Source organism: Bufo bufo, chromosome 4 (genome assembly GCF_905171765.1).
Source record: "Bufo bufo chromosome 4, aBufBuf1.1, whole genome shotgun sequence".
Lineage (NCBI taxonomy): Eukaryota > Metazoa > Chordata > Amphibia > Anura > Bufonidae > Bufo > Bufo bufo.
The window spans coordinates 251977651-252001638 of record NC_053392.1 but is presented as its reverse complement, the minus strand read 5'-3'; the positions used below and the strand labels follow the sequence as shown (position 1 = coordinate 252001638).

General features: G+C 46.3%; 1 protein-coding gene across 5 annotated transcripts in view; it reads right to left on the bottom strand.

Annotated features, from left to right (window-relative positions):
- CCDC150 (coiled-coil domain containing 150) overlaps positions 1-23988 on the bottom strand; it is a 125003-nt gene that overhangs the window by 16669 nt on the left and 84346 nt on the right. For 4 of the 5 annotated variants that reach the window (XM_040428507.1, XM_040428508.1, XM_040428510.1 and 1 more), the window contains one exon: positions 15410-15601. The exons of the other annotated variant lie outside the window; for it this stretch is intronic. In XM_040428507.1, coding sequence (XP_040284441.1) covers positions 15410-15601 — 192 coding nt within the window. The remainder of the gene's footprint in view (positions 1-15409; positions 15602-23988) is intronic. 5 annotated transcript variants of the gene reach the window in all.

Below are 23988 nucleotides of genomic sequence, written 5' to 3'. Positions count from 1 at the left end.
CTGTATATATGTTAATTCTTAAAATATTCAAAATTGTTATATGATACAACAGTGCCATCAAGTGGTAGATGGGCAGAAGTTTCTTAGGAATGTCAATTAGATGACATCATCCCCATCTTTAACATACGTCACACCCACCTTATGTAATTGGTAATCCCTAATCCAAGAGGGGATGGGCATAGATAAGGATTGGGATATCTGATCCAGTTTTGGGAGAGCAAAGGACTTCTTCAAACACTTCACAAACTTCACAAAAGGAAAAACTTCACAAGGACTTCTTCACAACGGAACTCTTTACAAAGAGTCATTCATCAGCATCACTTCACACGTCAGGAACATACCATAGGACGGGACATATCTGAACCTTGGAAAGCTGGGTCCATTCTAAAAAGCTCTTTATCCCAAAGCCAGGGGTAATGTATAATCTATTTCATTTGCAGTAATTATAAATCGCTCCAATTGGCATATAGTTGAGACCCCATTATTAGTGGGTCAATAGTGTTAAAAGAATAATTTTATGGGAAATTTTAATGAACGTGCACATCATTAGAATTCTTGTAATATTGCTATCAGAGTGGAATCTCTGATCGGATTTTATTATCCGTAGTTAGGCCAACGGGCGTATTTATAAGATGTCTCTTACTGCCATATTCTTTGATTGAGCATAAGGGATTTTCCACAGATTCATTTCTATTGTTTTGTTGTTATTGTTACATTATAATATTTTAATAATCGGTATACTAATCGGTAATAATTTGATAATAATTTGAATAACATTATATTGTACTTGGTGTACTAAATTAAGTGAGCCCGGCGTAAACGGCGGAGCATCATCTTGTGGTCAATTTTGATATTATCCTTGTATTCATTTGTATGCCATTTTTAATGCATGTATTTATTTGTAATAAATTATATTTTATATAATTAATTGCACCCTGTTTCATTATCTGCACAAATTAACTTTAGATCTCATCAATAAAAGAACTGGCGTTTATATGTCCGCCAATTAAATTTTAAATTTTTCATATTTCATAAAAATATGAAATCATAATTTTTATGATTTCATATCTTATATAAAAAATAAATACCCGACATTGGGCACTGTGAATTGTCCCTACAGTGGAGGCTGAGAACAAGGTGGAGGATGAGGAGGCAGAGGTGGACATTGTCGCAGGACCAACGGCGTGAGAACGTGGAGGCGGAAGCAGAGTCACCTGTGCAAGTTGCTGGTTTGACTGGGCAGGAACCACATTTACCCAGTGGGCCGTAAAGGACATATATTGTCCTTGACCTTAGTTACAGCTCCACATGTCGGTGCTGACGTGCACTTTGGCAGACACCAACAGGCTCAAGGACTGGCCCACCTTCTGTTCTACATATGTGTGCAGGGCTGGTACTGCATTTTTGCCAAAAAATTACGGCTTGGGACTCTCCACCTCGCCTCGGCACAAGCCATCAGTTCTCTGAAAGGTGCAGAGTCCACCACTTGGAAAGGGAGGGACTGCAACTCCAAGAACTTGGCCAGGAGCACCTTCAGCTTCTGTGCCGTTGGATGAGTTCACGCACACTGTTGTCTCTTGGCAATTGCTTCGGTGATCGATTGCTGAGGGAATGACTGACTAGGAGGAGGAGCAGGAGCATCAGGACCAGCAGATGATGGGAAACCCAGACAGCTTCCTTCGGCTTAGGTGGTGGAGCCCTGACTGCCTGAAATAGGGTTCGTGCCACTGGGTGATGCAGCAATTGCTGCAGCAGGCTGGACCACCACATTGGAGCCACGGTTCTCCTAGGCCACTTTATGCTGACGCTGCATATGTTGACGTAGGGCCGTGGTGCCAACATTGGCACCCTGGCCACGCTTCACCTTCAGCCAACAGATTCGACAAATGGCCATGTTCACCTCCCCTGACGGCTTAACAAAAAAACTGCCACACCGCCGAGTAGGTGATTTTACCCCCAACACTCCGCACTGACTAACTGCTACCGCCACTGCCTCCGTGAACCCCTGCACCACTACTTTCCGGGCCGGTAGGCTCCTGCGAAGCGGGTGGTGTACCCCGGGCACGTTTAGTTCCCAACCTCCCACTGCTGCCACCCTGCTGACTCCCGGCCACTCTACCGACTTGCTGGCTTCACCGCTGCCTCACGTGCAAGCTGCCACAATCTTCTCCCGATGATGATGAAGCCCCTTCATCATCCGGCTCCCAATTGTGATCAGCTACATCATCATCGAGTACTGTCTGCACGTCACTGATGTCCTCCTCTCTCTGAGCCAGGAGCCTGACAGCTCGCAACACCAGCTCCCACGCCACTTTCCTCATCACTACTTGCCTGCCTACCGGAGGAAGCGGCGGATCTCTCCTCTGGATCTTGGCTGGGCAGTAGCTGCTGACTGTCCTCTAGTAGCTCATCCTCGCTGTATAGTGGAGCCGAGCCCACAGCATATAGTACTTCTCTGGCTGAGGGAACAGAAAAGAACAGAGGCAGGTTGAGGACAGGTGACTGCACAGGGCCTGGTCCCGGGCCATGCCAACTTTGGGTTGTGTCTGACGAACCCACCGACTCTTGGCTGGGGGTGTATGATGTCACTTATGACGAAGTCGAAGATCGAGTCAACCATTCAAGAACCGCTGGGTTGCTGGTAAAAACTCGACCGATAGCAGACACTGGGAGCTCAGGCCTCTCGAATTTACCCCTGCTGCCACGGCCCCTTACTCTGCTGCGACCTGTGCCTGCGCCAGAAACATTTAGGTCTGTGCCCCTCCACTGTGCAGGGCCTGTCACTTCTCTGCCTGACATACTGTAAGATCAAATAAGTAAATAAAAAGGAAATTAATACATGCCAAAAAGGGCTTTAATTTTCTCACTTCAACACACAACAGCTAATAAGCCCCCTCCCCCCCCCCCACTAATACACGACAAAAATACCTTTTTGCCACTAGTACAAAAGGGCTGTAATTTTCCCACTTCACCACACAACGGCTAATAAGTCCTTTTTCTGTTCCCCACTAATACACACCAAAAAAAAGGCTTTAAAACATACAAGGCTACTTTCACACCTGCGTTCAGGTGCGGATCCGTCTGGTATCTGCACAGACGGATCCGCACCTATATGCAAACGCTTAGATCCGTTCAGAACGGATCCGTTTGCATTACCATGAACAAAAAAAAAAATAATAATAATTTTTTTTTTTTTTTTGTTCATGATAATGCAAACGGATCCGTTTTGACTTTACATTGAAAGTCAATGGGGGACGGATCCGTTTGAAAATTGAGCCATATTGTGTCAACTTCAAAGGATCCGTCCCCATTGACTTACATTGTAAGTCTGGACGGATCCGTTTGCCTCCGCACGGCCAGGCGGACACCCGAACGCTGCAAGCTGCGTTCAGGTGTCCGCCTGCTGAACGGAGCGGAGGACACACGGTGCCAAACTGATGCATTCTGAGCGGATCCGCATCCACTCAGAATGCATTAGGGTTGGACGGATCCATTCGGGGCCGCTTGTGAGAGCCTTCAAACGGAACTCACAAGCGGAGCCCCGAACGCTAGTGTGAAAGTAGCCTAACTGGGGCCGTGAATGGCAAATAATACTTTTTTTGCCACTAGTACACACCAAAAAGGGCTGTCATTTTGGCACTTCACCACACAACAGCTAATAAGCCCCTTTTCCCCCCCAATAATACACGACAAAAAAAGGCTTTAGAACATATATATAACTGCACCGCACAAGGGCTAATAAGACCCCAATAACAAGAACGGTTTGCTGGAATTACAGAGCTATATAATGGCAATTTGGATCCCCAGTCAGTGCAGCAAGGTGTAATAGGAGTGTTCCTATTACCCAGGCTGTAACCTCCCCTACTGAACCCTGTTCTGCTTCAATACTGTGGAATGATTCCTCCCTATCCTTTCCCTGAACTTCAATACAGCAAAATAAAAGTTTTTAAGTCTTTTCTACCACTGACCCTAGCGCCTGCTGACGTCTCTCCCTGCACTAAGTACACTGGAAAATGGCAGAATCCAAGATGGCTGAGGCGATTTATAGGGCTGTGACATCACAGGGATGGCTGGCTGATGATTGGCTGCATGCATGGCATTGTGGGTGATCCCTTGTTCTCAGAGTTCCTTGCTCTATGTCCTAACATGTGCAGCAGCCATATTTTAAAAAATGTGATTCGTTACCACAAAGCTTGAGGAAATTCAGATTCGGTGCCAATAGAATAATTTCTGAAATTCGGATCGAATTCCACTTCGTCAGCCCCGATTCGCTCATCTCTAGTCACTGTATATAATGTCATTGTATAATACTGTTGATACTGACAATAAAATCTGTTAGTCCTCCTCTTGTGTGGGATCTCTCTGAGTTCAGGCCCCAAAGCAGCTGCTTCCCCTATAGCTACACCCCTGTATGGCAGCCTGGGGCCTTGTGAAGAGGTTAAAGGCCTGTTAAAGGGTTTCTATCACTTGGTATGACATAATTAGCTGTCAGACACTAGCGATCTGCTAGTGTCTGCTCTGGCCAACCATCCTACTATAATCACTTGTGGGGCAGCGGTTTTGCTAAAAAACTAACTTTTATAAATATGCTAATGAGCCTCTAGGTGTTGTGGGCGTCATTAGCACCTAGAGGCTCCGTCTACCGTCATACACAGCCGCCGCCCAGCGCGTCCCTCCAGCCCGCCCATGTCCTCCTCCGTGTGACGCAGCGGACGAGTTCTCGCGCATGCGCCGTGCGCGGCTGTATTCGGCGCATTTGAGATCTCAGCTCGGAGCGGTCAGACATTCAATGCGCATGCGCCGAATACAGCCGCGCATGCGCATTGAATGTCTGACCGCTCCGAGCTGAGATCTCAAATGCGCCGAATACAGCCGCGCACGGCGCATGCGCGAGAACTCGTCCGCTGCGTCACACGGAGGAGGACATGGGCGGGCTGGAGGGACGCGCTGGGCGGCGGCTGTGTATGAAGGTAGACGGAGCCTCTAGGTGCTAATGACGCCCACATAGCACCTAGAGGCTCATTAGCATATTTATAAAAGTTAGTTTTTTAGCAAAACCGCTGCCCCACAAGTGATTATAGTAGGATGGTTGGCCATAGCAGACACTAGCAGATCGCTAGTGTCTGACAGCTAATTATGTCATACCAAGTGATAGAAACCCTTTAAAGGGGTTTACCAAGAAAAATATTCTAAATTTTTCGAACCAACACCTGGATCTAAATAGTTTTATAATTGCATCTAATTAAAAATTTTGTATAGCCATATGAGCTATTCAATAAGATGTATCTGTATAGTGCCACCTGCTGTTTGTTCTGGATCCATGTTAGGAACAGGGCTTGTTCTAGCTTTGTTAGAAACAGACTGTCATGTACCAATTTATGATTGATGTAAACAATGAAAATCTTTCATGGCATAACCCCTTTAAGCCCTATCTAGTATACTATTGCGTTCTATAAGCAATCGAACAATCACAAGTTCAAGTCTCCTATGGGGACAAAAATGAAGGTAAAAATTTTTAATTTTCAAATCACCCCTTTCCAAATTTTGCATACAAAAATTAAACATCACTGGTATTGCCATATCCGAACATTTCTGAGCTATTAAATTATAAAAGTATTAATCTGTATGGTAAACACTGTAATGGAAAACGTAAGCCTCCCAAAAAAAAAAAAAAAAAAAAAGCTATAAAAAGTGACTAAATGTCGTGTCAGACTTTTCAAAAATGAAATTAGTCATAAATGAGTCCTTATCAGACTGGAACGGATTACATGGAGTCCAGGAGAAATGGGACTACTTAAAAGGTGCATTATTGAAGGCAACAGAAAATTGCATTAGACTCGTCAGTAAAAGCAAAAAAAGGAGGAGACCAATGTGGTACTCAGCAGAAGTGGCCCAAATCATTAAAAATAAAAAGCTAGCATTTTGTAATTATAAAAAAACCCAGAGCAATGAAGATAAGGAAATCTACAAGATAAGGCAGAGAGAGGCCAAGCAAGTTATAAGAACTTCTAAAGCGCAGGCAGAAGAAAAACTAGCTCAGTCTATGAAAAAAGGGGATAAGACATTCTTCAGATATATAAATGAAAAAAGGAAATTAAAACAAGGAATAACTAAATTAAAAACAAAGGACGGAAGGTATGTAGAAGAGAATAAAGGGCTAGCCGACTGCCTTAATGAATACTTCTGTTCAGTTTTTACAAAAGAAAAAGGAGAAGGACCTCCACTAGAAAGAATGACTATTAAATCGTTTGATGCATGTATCTTTACAGAGGAAGATGTTCTAAGTTTGCTGTCTAAGGTGAAGACAGATAAGTCACAGGGGCCTGATGAGATACACCCAAAATTATTAAAAGAGCTTAGTGGTGAGCTGGCAAAACCGTTAACAGATTTATTTAACCAATCATTAGTAACAGGAGTCGTCCCGGAAGATTGGAAATTGGCAAATGTCGTGCCCATTCACAAGAAAGGTAGTAGGGAGGAATCGAGCAACTATAGACCAGTGAGTCTGACATCAATAGTAGGCAAATTAATGGAAACCCTATTAAAGGATAGGATTGTGGAACATCTAAAATCCCATGGATTGCAAGATGAAAAACAACATGGGTTTACTTCAGGGAGATCATGTCAAACAAATCTTATAGATTTTTTTGACTGGGTGAATAAAATAATAGACGGTGGAGGTGCAGTAGACATCGCATATCTAGATTTTAGTAAGGCTTTTGACACTGTCCCACATAGAAGACTTATCAATAAACTGCAGTCATTGAGCATGGACTCCCATATTGTTGAGTGGATTAGGCAGTGGCTGAGTGACAGACAACAGAGGGTTGTAGTCAATGGAGAACATTCAAAACAAGGTAATGTTACCAGTGGGGTTCCACAGGGATCTGTACTGGGACCGATTTTGTTTAATATCTTCATAAGTGATATTGCAAAAGGCCTCGCTGGTAAGGTTTGTCTTTTTGCTGATGACACAAAGATTTGTAACAGGGTTGATGTTCCTGGAGGGAAACGCCAAATGGAAAAGGATTTAGGAAAACTAGAAGAATGGTCAGAACTCTGGAAACTGAAATTTAATGTGGATAAGTGCAAGATAATGCACCTGGGGCGTAAAAACCCAAGGGCAGAATATAGAATATTTGACACAGTCCTGACCTCAGTATCTGAGGAAAGGGATTTAGGAGTAATTATTTCAGAAGACTTAAAGGTGGGAAGACAATGTAATAGAGCAGCACGAAATGCCAGCAGAATGCTTGGATGTATAGGGAGAGGTATAAGCAGTAGAAAGAGTGACGTGCTTATGCCGCTGTACAGAACACTGGTGAGACCTCACTTGGAGTATTGTGCGCAGTACTGGAGGCCATATCTCCAGAAGGATATAGATACTCTAGAGAGAGTTCAGAGAAGAGCTACTAAACTAGTACATGGATTGCAGGATAAAACTTACCAGGAAAGGTTAAAGGACCTTAATATGTATAGCTTGGAAGAAAGAAGAGACAGAGGGGATATGATAGAAACTTTTAAATACATAAAGGGAATCAACTCGGTAAAGGAAGAGAGCATATTTAAAAGAAGAAAAACTACCACAAGAGACACAGTTTTAAATTAGAGGGGCAAAGGTTTAAAAGTAATATAAGGAAGTATTACTTTACTGAGAGAGTAGTGGATGCATGGAATAGCCTTCCTGCAGAAGTGGTAGCTGCAAATACAGTGAAGGGGTTTAAGCATGCATGGGATAGGCATAAGGCCATCCTTCATATAAGATAGGGCCGGGGGCTATCCATAGTATTCAGTATATTGGGCAGACTAGATGGGCCAAATGGTTCTTATCTGCCGACACATTCTATGTTTCTATGTTTCTATGTGGTAATAACTTTGGAACACTTTTACTTATCCAAGCCATTCTGAGATTGTTTTCTTGTGACACATTGTACAGTCATGAACTTGAGTCAATATATTTCCCCTTTATTTATGAAAAAATCCCAAATTTACCAAAAATGTTAAACAATTAGCAATTTTCAAAATTTCAATTTCTCTGCTTTTAAAACAGAAAGGGATACGTCATAAAATATTTATTACTTAACATTCCCCATATGTCTACTTTATGTTAGCATCATTTTGTAAATGTCATTTTTTTTTTTAGGACGTTAGAAGGCTTAGCCCCCTTGCAGACGAGCGTGTCCGGATTAGGTCTGGATGCGTTCAGTGGAAACTGGGCGATTTCGCAAGCCAGTCTATTCAGTTTTGTTTGCGATCGCGTTCAGGTTTTCAGTTTTTATTGCGCGGGTGCAATGCGATTTAATAATGCGTTTTGCACACGCGTGATAAAAAACTAAATGCATACAAACAACATCTCTTAGCAACCATCCTTGAAAAACGCATCGCATCCACACTTGCTTGCAGATGCAATGCGATTTTCACGCAGCTCCATTCACTTCTATGGGGCCAGCGTTGAATGAAAATTGCTGAATATAGAACATGCTGCGATTTTCACGCAACGCACAAGTAATGCGTGAAAACCAACGCTCATGTACACAGACCCATTGAAATGAAAGGGTCCAGATTCCGTGCGGGCGCAATGCGTTCGCATCACGCATTGTACCCGCACGGAATACTCGCTCGTGTGAAAGGAACCTTAGAATTTTAGAAGCAATTCTTAAATTGCTTAAGAAAATTTTAAAAACCTACTTTTTAAAGGCCCAGTTCAGTTCTGAAGTCACTTTGTGGGGGTTACAGTAGTAACCCCCCATAAATGACCCTATTGTAGAAACTACACCCCTCAAGTTACTCAAAACTGATTTACAAACTTTACAAATAAAGGAAAATGGAGGTAAATTTCACTTTTTTGGCAAATTTTCCCATTTTAATCCATTTTTTTCTTTAACACATCGAGGGTTAACAGCCAAACAAAACTCAATATTTATTACCCCGATTCTGCAGTTTACAGAAACAACCCATATGTGGTCATAAACTGATGTAAGGGCACACGGCAGGGCGCAGAAGAAAAGGAGGGCCATATGGTTTTTGCAACGCAGATTTTGCTGGACTGGTTTTTAGACAGGATGTCCCATTTAAAGCCCCCCTGATGCACCCCTATAGTAGAAACTCCCAAAAGTGGCCCCATTTTGGAAGCTACAGTATAAGGTGACCGTTTCATTAGTACTATTTTGGGGTACATATGATTTTTTGTCGCTCTATATTACGTTTTTTGTGAGGAAAAGTAACCAAAAAATGGCTGTTTTGGCACCGTTTTTATTTTTTACAATGTTCATCTGACAGGTTAGATCATGTGTTATTTTTATAGAGCAGGTTGTTACGGACGCAATGATATCAAATATGTCTACTTTGTTTCAGTTTTACATAATAAAGCATTTTTATTTTATTTTTTATTACTGTATTTTTCGCTTTATAAGACGCACCTAGGTTTTAGAGACGGACAAAAAGAAAAAAATATATTTCATTAGATCAGGCCTGCAATCAGATACCCAATGTTAATCAGACCTCATCTGACAGCCCCAATCAGACCCACAATGTTACTAAGACCCTCAATCAGACCTCAGATCAGACCCCCAATGTTAATAAGACCCCAGTAAGACCTCAGATCAGACCCCCATGCCTCAGATCAGCCCCCCCATGCCCCCCGCTCAGGTGCCTGCCCGATCACCATGACGTAATAGTACGTCAAAATGCAGGAAGTCACTTGCCGCCATGACGTACTATTACGTCATGTGTCAGGAAGGACTTTTCCCAAGGCTAACATTACTAGGTTACACTTTCCATATGAGATCAGTGTGATCGACCACTAGCACTTGTTGAGTGTCTTCATAGCTGATTCTCTTTTATGGGGATAAGCTATAAACACCAGACAAGATGTGGTACTGTTTCGTGAAAAAAATAAAATATTTTTTTTGTGTAATCCTGGACAACATGCAGGCTACAACAAAGTGTGACTTGGCACTAAAAACAGTAATATATCAGGGCATATTTAGCAACACAGTTATGACATATTTATCCCCAAACACATCCAAACCTTCTGTGACAGACGAAAAATTAATTTCTTCCACCATCTCTAAAAAGTGTGGTTACTTTCGTTACCACTTAACTCAACAGTTGCACCATATTGCTGAAGATGAAGTAACGCATGTTGAGGAATATGGTGCATGCTTGCTGTACTTGGCGGTATGGCAGTATTAGTAAATCTGCTCCATTGTACAGGGTGGGCCATTTATATGGATACACCTTAATAAAATGGGAATGGTTGGTGATATTAACTTCCTGTTTGTGGCATATTAGTATATGTGAGGGGGGAAACTTTTCAAGATGGGTGGTGACCATGGCGGCCATTTTGAAGTTGGCCATTTTGAATCCAACTTTTGTTTTTTCAATAGGAAGAGGGTCATGTGACACAACAAACTTATTGGGAATTTCACAAGAAAAACAATGGTGTGCTTGGTTTTAACGTAACTTTATTCTTTCATGAGTTATTTACAAGTTTCTGACCACTTATAAAATGTGTTCAATGTAGGGTTGTTGCGGGTATTGAAATTTCGATACCCAATCGATACTTTTGTCCCGGTATCGATACGATACCGGGATTTCCGTTTTTTCGATACTGGGCTGCGCTTCTGCGCAGTCTAGTATCTCTGAACATGAGCGCGCTGCTATCGGCGCGCTCATGTTCTCTCTCAGCAGCACGGGGAGAAGGAAGCTGTCCTCCCTCCCCCTGTGCTGCTGCCGCTGCCACCAATGAGAAGAGAGGGGCGGAGGAGGGGCGGCAATGAGAAGAGAGGGGGTGGAGGAGGGGCGGCAATGAGAAGAGAGGGGCGGAGGAGGGGCGGGCGCACTGCGCCCCCAATGATAGGATTACTATCGGAGCGATGGGAGGAGACATCAGCTTCACTAGTGGGCGTTCCTTTTCCCTGCGCTGCGATTGGACAGCGCTACAGCCAGGGAGAAGGAACGCCCACTAGTGAAGCTGATGTCTCCTCCCATCGCTCCGATAGTAATCAGCAGCATGTGGAGCAGGAGAGGAGACAGTAATGGGGCACTGCGGGCGAACGGAGCGGCGCCCAGGACTAAATGGTGAGTGCTGAGACATCGCTGGGCGCCGCTCTGTGTGGCCTAATAGTGAAAGTCTGGACTCATACAGTAGTCAGTCTTTAACACATACAGGAGGCGGGTGCCGGCAGCAGAATCGCATTGCCGGCACCCTGCCCCTGACAGGGAGCTGCGATCAGCGGCAGTTAACTGCCGCTGATCTGCTAGTACCCGCCTCCTGTATAAAGGGGTAAAATCATTGGTGGTGCAGTGTGCCCCCCCCCCTCAATCCCCCCATCCCATTAAAATCATTGGTGGCACAGTGCGCCGGCCCCTCTCAACCCTCCAGTATTAAAATCATTGGTGGCAGTGGCCACAGGGACCTCTCCACTCCCCCTCATTGGTGGTGCAGTGGCAGCTTCTGATCGGAGCCCCAGCTGTGTAAGCCTGGGGCTCCGATCGGTTACCATGGCAGCCAGGAAGCCCTGGTTGCCATGGTAACATCCCTGATGCTGTGTGCACAAAGCACAGAGCAGCAGGGACAGTGTGGAGTCCTATTCACCCTGATAGAGATCTATCAGGGTGAATAGGAAAAGGGATGAAAGATCCCAGGTTCTAGCCCCTAAGGGGGGAAATAGTTATTAAATAAAAAGTGAAAAAAAAAACCCACTAAAATATGAAGTATAAATCACCCCCCTTTTCCCAATTTCACATATAAAATATATAAATAAACATATTACATCGCCACGTCAGAAAAGTCCAAACTATTAAAATATAAAAAAAAAATCTAGGTGGTGAATGCCGGAACAGAAAAAATAAAATAAAAACTGCGCGATTCGCCATTTTTAAAAATGAGGAATGCACGTGGCTTTTTTTGTTTATTTTTTTCGCGTGGTATCGAATGGTATCGAGTATCGCAATACTTTTTCATGGTATCGAAACCGAATCAAAAATTTGGTATCGCAACAACTCTAGTTCAATGTGCTGCCCATTGTGTTGGATTGTCAATGCAACCCTCTTCTCCCACTCTTCACACACTGATAGCAACACCGCAGGAGAAATGCTAGCACAGGCTTCCAGTATCCGTAGTTTCAGGTGCTGCACATCTGGTATCTTCACAGCATAGACAATTGCCTTCAGATGACCCCAAAGATAAAAGTCTAAGGGGGTCAGATCGGGAGACCTTGGGGGCCATTCAACTGGCCCACGACGACCAATCCACTTTCCAGGAAACTGTTCATCTAGGAATGCTCGGACCTGACACCCATAATGTGGTGGTGACACCCATAATGTGGTTTCCATCTTGCTGGAAAAACTCAGGGAACGTGCCAGCTTCAGTGCATAAAGAGGGAAACACATCATCGTGTAGCAATTTTGCATATCCAGTGGCCTTGAGGTTTCCATTGATGAAGAATGGCCCCACTATCTTTGCACCCCATATACCACACCATACCATCAATTTTTTTGTTCCAACAGTCTTGGAGGGATCTATCCAATGTGGGTTAGTGTCAGACCAATAGCGGTGGTTTTGTTTGTTAACTTCACCATTCACATAAAAGTTTGCCTCATTACTGAACAAAATCTTCTGCGTAAACTGAGGGTCCTGTTCCAATTTTTGTTTTGCCCATTCTGCAAATTCAGTGCGCCGATCTGGGTCATCCTCGTTGAGATGCTGCAGTAGCTGGAGTTTGTAAGGGTGCCATTTGTGAGTAGCTAATATCCGCCGAAGGGATGTTCGACTAATGCCACTCTCCAGTGACATGCGGCGAGTGCTACGCTGTGGGCTCTTTTTGTATGAAGCTAGGACAGCCACTGATGTTTCTTCATTAGAGACAGATTTCATGCGTCCACATTTTGGCAAATCCAACACTGAACCAGTTTCACGAAACTTAGCAAGCAGTTTGCTAACTGTAGCATGGGAGATGGGTGGTCCCGTAGGTTGTCTTGCATTGAAATCTGCTGCAATGACCCGGTTACTGCGTTCACCAGACATCAACACAATTTCTCTCCGCTCCTAACGTGTTAACCTCGGCGACATGTCAATGGCTGTAAACAAAGAGAAACTTGTAAATAACTCATGAAAGAATAAAGTTACGTTAAAACCAAGCACACCATTGTTTTTCGTGTGAAATTCCCAATAAGTTTGATGTGTCACATGACCCTCTTCCTATTGAAAAAACTAAAGTTGGATTCAAAATGGCCAACTTCAAAATGGCCGCCATGGTCACCACCCATCTTGAAAAGTTTCCCCACTCACATATACTAATGTGCCACAAACAGGAAGTTAATATCACCAACCATTCCCATTTTATTAAGGTGTATCCATATAAATGGCCCACCTTGTACTTTTCAAATGGTTGTCCTCGCTGGACAACTTTTTCCAAGTTAGAAGGGTCAATGGAAAATAAGGAAAATAATAAGCCACGCTGGGGCCTGGGACTACAAGTGATGAGCTCTAATAGCTGTGGAAACCTGGCAGAAAATCCCCTACAGAGTCACCACAGGAGAAATTAAAGGGGTTGTGCAGGCAGTTTCTATTGATGACCAATATGTGATCTGCGGGGGTCCGTCAGCTGGCTCCCCGGCCGATCTGCCGTTTGAAGAAGAGGCAGCGCTCCTTGCAAGAACTGCTTCATCTTCATTACACTGCCCTTTGTCTACAATGTAGCGGTGGCAAAGTGTACTTACAAGTAGAGATGGCCGGTTCGCAGTGTTCGCCCGTGAACACAAACGATCTGCCATCTTAACTGACAAGTCCGGCGAGGCACAGGTAAGTCCTTACCTGTGCGCGAGCCGGTCTGAAATAAAATGCGGTCTCCGGGAGCAGGCCGTTCTCGGAACTGCTTGCTGCTTGGAGACTGCATTTCATTTCAGACCGGCTCGCGCACAGGCACAGGTAAGGACTTACCTGTGCCTTGCCAGACTTGTCAGTTAAGATGGCAGATCGCATGTGTTCGCGGGCGAACACTGCAAACTGGCCATCACTGCTTACAAGTACTCGCACCATTCAAGTGAATAGAGTGAGGACTTGTAATTACACTGCACTGCTGAAACGATGGGCAACGTAATGAAGAGGAAGTAGAACTTGCATGGAGCTCTGCCTCCTGGTTCAAAGAGCTGATCGGCAGGGGTCCCGGGTGTCGGACTCCCGTCGATCAGATATTGATGACCAATCCTGAGGATAGATCATCAATATAAACAGGGTGCACAACCCTTTAAGCATTACATCTTGCATAATGAATTCTATTGGCTGACCATAGAGTCCTGACAAGTAAGAGCCACTCTTTGTCTTTGCCCAGGCTAACTGATAACAGTCCCGAGCACAAGGCACTGTTTTGTAACTTTGAATTCTCTAATAGGACACTTGAAAGTTGGTTTTCTAGACAACCAATTAAAGGGGTTGTCCAAGTTCTGGAAAATAAAGATATAGCACTGTAAATCTGATGGTCAGCGATATATAACTAAGCTAAGCAAGTTTTAGGCAAAAAAAATATTTATTTCCTAATTTCCCTGGTTCTCTTCTGGCCCTTTGTTTACCTGCAATAAAAATCATCTCTGCCCCTCCCCCTGCACTGCTAAGGGAGTGAATACAAGTACTGCCCTGAGTGACATGTCTGCTTGCTGGTAGACTCAGCAGCATGTTGTATGTGTAGAACTATAAGTCCCAGCTGTATAATGACACTGCTAATACACACAGTATCTTCCCCCTACCTGCAATGCTCTGCATAACTTCTCTTTTAGCTCCTGTGCCCAGCATTTGTCTCCTCACTGGCTGCAGCTACACAGTAAACACTTCAGCCCTGAGTCTGTGCAGCTGAAGGGGTTAAGAATCCTGGGCGGGAGCAATAAGCAGCAGCCGGCAGTGCAGGGGGGCGTGGCCAGCACAGTGACATCTAGTGTACAGATCTCTCAGGCTTGTGCATGAACATTATCAGAGCAGGGAGAGAAGCTGACATCACAGGTCATGTGACCCTCTGAGAAATCTGAGAAACCAGCCACTGGAGATAAAGTGAGTTAATTGGAAAGCTGTTACATTTGCTTAGTTAGAAACATAGAAAGAACAAAAAAAAAATAGGACAACCCCTTTAAGGAAATGAAAACACTTTATGAGCTATTAAAATGTGGTGGAAAACTGAGTTCAGGTCAGGGTGTGATATCTGCAATGCTGGGTGTGCCTTGTAGAAAGCATAGTAGACCAGAGGAGTCTGTAAATAAACCATAACAGAGTGTGAGAGCCACGTAAGACAGGAGGATGGAGTAGTCTCCATTCCTGGAATGGTCTCCATTCCTGGTCATTCCTGCACTATTCTGCTGGCTGCATTTACAGTTTTGCATGCTATTTCATAGACATACTCCATAAACATTAACTCACTTGTATGCTTTCATTTTGCTTTCTGGTCCCTTTTTTTTCTATGCAGGACTGAAGCTGTGTTTTCAGGCTGCGAATAAGGTCATTTTGGTGTAAAGTCTCTTTATGAAACATCGATTCCCTGTTTCTCAATTCTCTGTTTGTTTGTGAGAGCTCCGTTGATTTTGCAGTGACGCAGTCCAATGCTTTCTTCAGCTGTAGAGTAGAGTATATAATAGAATAAAGGAAGATTAGATCATCTCTCACCGATAATGAGATGAAGTGCTACAGTGACCGCTGCAGCCAACCACCATCCTCAGAAGTATACCTCAAGACCCCTAAGGCAAGTCATTGGCTGTAAAAGTCTTGCGTGTAGATGGGCACGTCATCACTGCAGGAAGCACTGGAGTGGCAGGTGATTTAAAGGGAACCTGTCACAGAGATTTTGTGTATAGAGCTGCGGACATGGGTTGCTAGATGGCCGCTAGCACATCATCCGCAATACCCAGTCCCCATAGCTCTGTGTGCTTTTATTGTGTAAAAAACCCGATTTGATACATATGCAAATTAACCTGAGATGAGTCCTGTCCCTGACTCATCTCACGTACAGGACTCATCTCAGGTTAATTTGCATATGTATCAAATCGTTTTTTTTACACAATAAAAAGCACATGGGGACTGGGTATTGCGGCTGTGCTAGCGGCCATCTAGTAACCCATGTCCTCAGCTCTATACACAAAATTCCGGTGACAGGTTCCCTTTAACAGGTGAGTAAAGGGATTTTTATTATTTTCTGCAATTTCCACTCCTTGACTAGATATTTTTCTGATTACAATCACCTTAAAAGCAATCGCATAAATATATATTTTTTAAAAATATTGTATTTTGTCTAAAATCTGTTCTATATTTAAAATACAAGCATTACTTCCAAACATAAATCCAAATTGATGGTTTTATTTTTTTTTCAGGGAGCATCGGTCCATCCAGAAAAAAAATCTGCATTATTTTGGTCCATCTCCATTGGTTTCATGAAGGGAATGAAACGTTGCATGTGGATTGGGTAAATACATTTTTTAATTAGGCCCCTTTCACACGGGCGAGTATTCCGCGCGGATGCGATGCGTGAGTTGAACGCATTGCACCCGCACTGAATCCTGACCCATTCATTTCTATGGGGCTGTGCACACGAGCGGTGATTTTCACGCATCACTTGTGCGTTGCGTGAAAATCGCAGCATGCTCCTCTTTGTGCGTTTTTCACGTAACGCAGGCCCCATAGAAATGAATGGGGTTGCGTGAAAATCGCAAGCATCCGCAAGCAAGTGCGGATGTGGTGCGATTTTCACGCACGGTTCCTAGGAGACGATCGGGATGGGGACCCGATCATTATTATTTTCCCTTATAAGGGAAAATAATAGCATTCTGAATACAGAATGCATAGTAAAATAGGGCTGGAGGGGTTAAAAAAAAAAGATTTTTTTTTTAAACTCATCTTAATCCACTTGCTCGCGCAGCCCGGCTTCTCTTCTGTCTTCTTTTTTGCTGTCTTCTTTTTTGCTGTGTGCAGGAAAAGGACCTGTGGTGACGTCACTCCGGTCATCACATGGTCCGTCACATGATCTTTTACCATGGTGATGGATCATGTGATTGGACCATGTGATGACCGGAGTGACGTCAACACAGGTCCTTTTCCTGCACACAGCAAAAAAGAAGACAGAAGAGATGCCGGGCTGGGCGAGCAAGTGGATTAAGGTGAGTTAAATTATTTTTATTTATTTTTTTAACCCCTCCAGCCCTATTTTACTATGCATTCTGTATTAAGAATGCTATTATTTTCCCTTATAACCATGTTATAAGGGAAAATAATACAATCTACAGAACACCGATCCCAAGCAGAAGTTCGGGTTTGGGTACCAAACATGCGATTTTTCTCACGGGAGTGCAAAACGCATTACAATGTTTTGCACTCGCGCAGAAAAATCGTGCATGTTCCCGCAACGCACCTGCACCTTTTCCCGCAACGCCCGTGTGAAAGAGGCCTAATTTTTTTAGATTGCACTATAGAGACAAGGTTTGGAGTCCAACTTGTTTAAGGCCTGCTTCCTTTTTTGAGGATTGTGCTGTTGTGCTGCTCCTCCACTCCACTGCATAGATGTTCACCCTGTAGAACTTGGTGAAGGTGTGCAAGGAAGACCAGGTGGCCGCCTTACACAGTTGTTTAGCCGAAGCCCGATGCCTCTGAGCCCAAGAGGCACCGACCGCTCTGGTAGAATGAACGGTAACACCAAAAGGCGTTTCCCTGCCCTTGGCGTGGTAAGCCTCGGCAATAGCCATCTTGATGAAGCAGGCAATAGACACCCTGGACGCCGCCAACCCCTTGCGCGGATCTTCCGGAACCACAAAGAGAGAGTCCGTGCGCCGAAAGGGTCCGGTGACTTCCAGGTAAATCTTCAGGACCCTAACAACATCCAGGCGGTGAAGCTCCCGTTCTCGAGGATGAGAAGGAGACGGACAAAGGGAAGGGAGGACGATGTCCTCATTGAGGTGAAAACCGGACGGAGAACCGCCTTATCCTGGTGGAAGACCAAAAGGGGCTCTGTGCAAGAAAGTGCCGCCAATTCAGACACCCGTCGTAGGGACGTGATGGCTACAAGGAAAATGACCTTGCAGGACAAAAAGCGAAGAAAGACCCTCCGCAACGGCTCGAAGGGGGAGGACTAGAGCGCCGAGAGCACAACATTAAGGTCCCAGGGTGGAATGGGAGAGCGATACGGGGAAACAGAGTGAGCGACTCCCTGGATAAAGGTTTTGACAGGTCCGAGAGGGGCCAAAGGACGCTGGAAGAGGATGGAAAGCGCCGAGACCTGACCCTTTAACGAGCTGAGACCCAGACCCAGGTCCAGACCAGACTGTAAGAAGGACAAGACAGTGGGAAGGGAAAAACGAACAGGATGAACATCCAGATTTTGGCAAAAACCCAGGTAAGACCGCCAAATCCGGTAGTAAATCCTGGACGAGGCCGGCTTCCGTGCGCGGATCATGGTACGAACCACATCCCCCGAAAAACCCTGTTGCGTTAAAACTGCGGTCTCAATAGCCATGCCGTTAAACGTAGCGACCCTAAATGCTGGTGGAAGATCGGCCCTTGAGAGAGGAGGTCTTCTCTTAGAGGCAGCGGCCAAGGCGCGTCTCCCAGGAGCAGCATTAGGTCGGCGTACCAAGGCCGGTAAGGCCAATCCGGGGCTATCAGGATCGTAGGCATGCCCTCTGTCGCGATTTTCCGGAGAACCCATGGCAGAAGAGGGAGGGGCGGAAACACATACAGGAGGGAAAATTCAGTCCACAGAAGAACGAGAGCGTCGGCGCCGTACGCCCTCGGGTCCTTGGACCTGGACAGGAAGGTGGGGAGCTTGTGGTTGAACCTGGAGGCCATGAGATCCACATCCGGACGACCCCAACGGAGGCAAATGGACTCGAACACGTCGGGATGCAGAGACCACTCGCCCGGGTCGATCGTCGTCCGGCTGAGGAAGTCCGCCGCCCAGTTGTCCACCCCCGGGATGTAAATTGCCGACAGGGCCGGAACATGAGTTTCCGCCCAGCGGAGGATGTGAGACACTTCCCGCATAGCCGCTGCACTGCGAGTGCCCCCTTGATGATTTATATACGCCACAGCCGTGGCGTTGTCCGACTGGACACGGACGGGATGGCCCCGAAGCAGTGGAGTCCAGTGCCGAAGCGATAGGAGAATCGCCCTCAGTTCCAGAATGTTGATCGGCAGTTTGGACTCCAAGGAGACCAAGTGCCCTGGACGGACTAGGGAGGAAACACCACCCCCCAACCCTGCAGACTGGCATCGGTGGTGACCACCAACCAGGTCATCGGCAGAAAGGATTTTCCCTGGAGGGGAGTCCGTAACCACAAGAGGAGGGAGGTCCGAGCATGGGGAGGTAGGGGGAAGGGCCTTGTCCCAGGCAGACAGGATTGCCTTCTGGAAGATGCGGGAGTGATATTGCGCGAAAGGAATCGCTTCGAAGCAGGACACCATCTGTCCCAATACCCGCATGCTGGACCGGAAGGACGGACGGCAGTGGAGAAGAAGGGTCCGAACCGAACGGTGAAGGAGCAGACGCTTTTCCGGTGGTAGCCGAACCTCCGCCGCTTCTGTATCCAGTAGCATCCCCAGGAAGACGAGTTGTCTGGAAGGGGTAAGCGAAGACTTGGAAAGGTTGATAATCCAACCGAACAGCTCCAGGGTTTGTAGCGTGAGGTCCACGCTGGTGGACGTCTGGGAAAAGGAGGGCGCCTTGATGAGCAGATTGTCCAAGTAGGGAAGTAGAAAAACACCCCTGGAGCGGAGCAAGGCCAGGACAGGGGCAAGGATCTTGGTGAACACCCGAGGAGCCGTCGCCAGGCCGAAGGGGAGGGCGACAAATTGATAGTGGTCGTTTCCCACCGCAAAGCGAAGGAAACGCTGGTGACACTGAGCGATCAGGACGTGGAGGTAAGCATCCTGGATGTCGATAGACGACAGAAACTCCCCTTTTTCCAGAGAAGCCACCACGGATCTGAGGGACTCCATCCTGAACTGACGAAGACGGAGAAACCGGTTTAACCGTTTGAGGTCCAATATCGGTCTTACCGAGCCTTCTTTTTTGGGGACCACAAAAAGGTTTGAGTAGAACCCCTTGAATCTGTCCCTTGGAGGAACGGGAGTAATCACTCCCTTGACCAGAAGGGTGTGAATGGCTTCGGAGAAGGCGGCCGCACACTGGGGGTCCCTCGGGACAAGGAAGCGAAAGAAGCGTACCGGAGGGAGGGACGCAAACTCGATTTTGTATCCGGAAGACACAACCTCAAGTGCCCAGGCGTCGGAGACGTGTGCCTGCCAGATGTCCCTGAACAGGAGGCGGCGGCCCCCCACCCAGGTGGGTGGGGGCGCACCTTCAGGCGGGGGTCTGCTTGGCCGTGGAAGGGCAAGCAGGTTGGGACTTACGCCAGGAGGGTTGAGTCCGAAAATAAGGCTTTTTACGCCTATCCTGGGAGAAATTAGATGACGGACCGGTCGCGGGTCGAGGGCCGGAGGACCTGCGGGAGGACCTAAAACGAGAGAAACCAGGACGGCCTCGAGTGGTGCTCTTGGTCCTAGGCTGGGGAAGATGGGTGCTCTTCCCCCCCGTGGCTTCAGAAATGATCTCATCCAGGCGGGTCCCGAATAAGCGGGAGCCCGCGAAGGGAAGGCCAGCAAGAGACCATTTTGAAGCGGCATCCGCCGTCCAAACCTTTAGCCAAAGTTCTCTCCTGGCTGAGACAGCCAGAGCAGAGGAACGGGCCATGAGGGCACCCGCATCAAGGGAGGCCTCACAAATGAATTTCCCTGCCTGAACATCGAGCTGGGCTAAAGAACGGAGGTCCTGAATGGAGACGTCCGAATCAAGTTCCTGATCCAGCTGGGAAGCCCATTCCGAGACCGCTTTCTCGGCCCAGGTGGAAGCAAAGACCGGCCTGAGGGCTGAACCGGAGGCGGCAAATATGGCCTTTGTAAGGGATTCCATGCGCCGGTCTTCAGTGGACTGAAGAGAGGAGCTGTCCGCCACAGGAATGGCCGTGCTTTTAGACAAGCGGGCCACTGGAGGGTCGACTTTAGGCGGAGACGCCCAAGTGGAGATGCAATCTGCCGGGAAGGGATAACAGATATCCAACTTCTTAGGGGGGGGGATAAAGCAGGGATCAGGGCGAGACCAAGCCTTAGAGACCACTGACGAGAAGTCGGCATGGAGGGGGAATACCGTGGACGCCTGCTTGAGGCGGAAAAAAGACACACCGGCCTTGTCAGTGCTGGGAGGGTCGTCGTGAATTTTAAAGGTGTCACGAATATTGGTAATGAGATGGCCCACAGCAAAGGCTAGCTTGGACGGTAATGCCGAGTCCATGTCCCAATCCGAATCCACTAATTCTCCCTCTAAGGGCATGTCCTGTGAGGAGGAGGGGCCCGACTGACACCGTACCCTTGGAGGTGACAGGGATGCATCCGAGGAAGACGTGCACTCCGCCCTGGACCGCTTCTGGAGGTGCTGGGCCCTGGAGGTGTCACTGGGAGCTAGGGACCCAGACGGGTCTGCAGAAGTAGCGGACCCAGAGAGTACGACAGGGGGTGTAGCAGGCTGCGTGGCAGGCTGTGTGTTTACAAGGCGGCCCACGACATGAGTGAGGCTTTCCACGGCCTGGGACAGGGATCTTGCCCAGTCAGGTGGATCCAAGAGAACAGGGGGCGGCACAGCAAGTGGCGGACCCTGTTTTGGGGCCTGGCATGCAGAGCAATGCGGGTCTGATTGCCCCCGTGGAAAGGGTACTTCACAGGCGGTGCAGGCGTGATATCAGGGCCTAGAGGCCCGAGGGGTTGGACATGTTGGCAGAATAGGGATGGCCGTCCAGGCTAGCGGCTGCTGGCACTAGGGAGGGGTTAGCAGTCCTACCAGACCGAAGACCTCAGGGCAGTCAGCAGAAGAAACAGCAGAAGGAGCAGCTTCGACACGATATCTCATCAGGGGAGAAGCGGCAGCAGCGGTTGCTGGTCTCTTGAGATGAGCAGAAGGCGGGATAATAGAGGAGCGGGAAGCTAGTCTCGCCATCCCAAAGTCTTCACCCTCTGTACATTCCAGCAGGGTCGCCCCTTCAGCTACTGGCACCGCAGTGGCAGGAAGCTGGAGAGGGGCTTGACGTGCGGGCGACCCTTACGCTGGCGGGATGCAGGGGAGCTGGGCTGCCCTAGTCCTTGTCTTCTGTGGGGGAGGCAGCAGACCCCGGGAGAAACAGAGAGGTCCAGGCGTCTCTGTTGTCCCTGTGAATAGTAAAAAATGAAAAATAAAATAAAAAATAAGAAAAAAATGAAGGAGAAAAAACAGCGCTGCAAAGGGAGTGTCTTGCCTCCTTGGACACGAAGCAAAAACTGGTAGTCTCTCTCTCCAGGCTGAGGGTATAGCTGCTGGAGGAGGGGCTTAACAGTTTTCACTTAGTGTCACGCCTCCTAGGGAGTTGAGCTATACCCATGGTTTCCTGTGTCCCCCAAGGAATTGGGCGAGAAAGAATGTCCAATGCATTAGATATACCATGGAACACAGTGAAGACAGTTATCATCAAGTGGAGAAAATATGGCACAACAGTGACATTACCAAGAACTGGACGTCCCTCCAAAATTGATGAAAAGACGAGAAGAAAACTGGTCTGGGAGGCTACAAGGAGGCCTACAGCAACATTAAAGGAGCTGCAGGAATATCTGGAAAGTACTGGCTATGTGGTACATGTGACAACAATCTCCCGTATTCTTCATATGTCTGGGCTATGGGGTAGAGTGGCAAGACGAAAGCCTTTTCTTACGAAGAAAACATCCAAGCCACGCTACATTTTGCAAAAACACATCTGAAGTCTCCTAAAAGCATGTGGAAAAAGGTGTTATGGTCTGATGAAACCAAGGTTGAACTTTTTGGCCATAATTCCAAAAGATATGTTTGGCGCAAAAACAACACTGCACATCACCAAAAGAACACCAAACCCACAGTGAAGCATGGTGGTGGCAGCATCATGCTTTGGGGCTGTTTTTCTTCAGCTGGAACTGGGGCCTTAGTTAAGCTAGAGGGAATTATGAACCGTTCCAAATACCAGTCAATATTGGCACAAAACCTTCAGGCTTCTGCTAGAAAGCTGAACATGAAGAGGAACTTCATCTTTCAGCATGACAACGACCCAAAGCATACATCCAAATCAACAAAGGAATGGCTTCACCATAAGAAGATTAAAATTTTGGAATGGCCCAGCCAGAGCCCAGACCTGAATCTGATCTGTGGGGTGATCTGAAGAGGGCTGTGCACAGGAGATGCCCTCGCAATCTGACAGATTTGTAGTGTTTTTGCAAAGAAGAGTGGGCAAATCTTGCCAAGTCAAAATGTGCCATGCTGATAGACTCATACCCAAAAAGACTGAGTGCTGTAATAAAATCAAAAGGTGCTTCAACAAAGTATTAGTTTAAGGGTGTGTACACTTATGCAACCATATTTCTTAAATTTTTCTTCCCTCCACCTAAAAGATTTCAGTTTGTTTTTCAATTGAGTTGTACAGTTTGTAGGTCACATTAAAAGGTGGAAAAAGTCCTGAAATGATTTATCTTTGTCTCATTTTTTTTACAGCACAGAAACCTGACATTTTAACAGGGGTGTGTAGACTTTTTATATCCACTGTATGTACTGTATAGCAGCAGTAGTGAAGCATAATGTAAAAAAAAAGGTTTTAACCCCTTTCCAATCTGTGCCATACTAGTACTTTGCAGCAAGTAGGTAGCACTTAATGCTCAGTATAGAAAGGATGCAAAATGATCATATCTTCATATCTTTGTCCTGTACACATCATAAAAAATATAAATAAAAAAAAGCAAAAGTTGCTGCTTTTTTGGTTAATTCTATCTCCAAAAATGCAAGAAAAAGTGATCACAGTTGTAGGTACAGTACCTCAATACCAGGGAAAACAAACTGTCCCACAAAAATAAGCCCTCACACTCCATCTATGGAAAAATAAAAATCGCAGTCCCATCTAAGTTTGATTGACACTTGT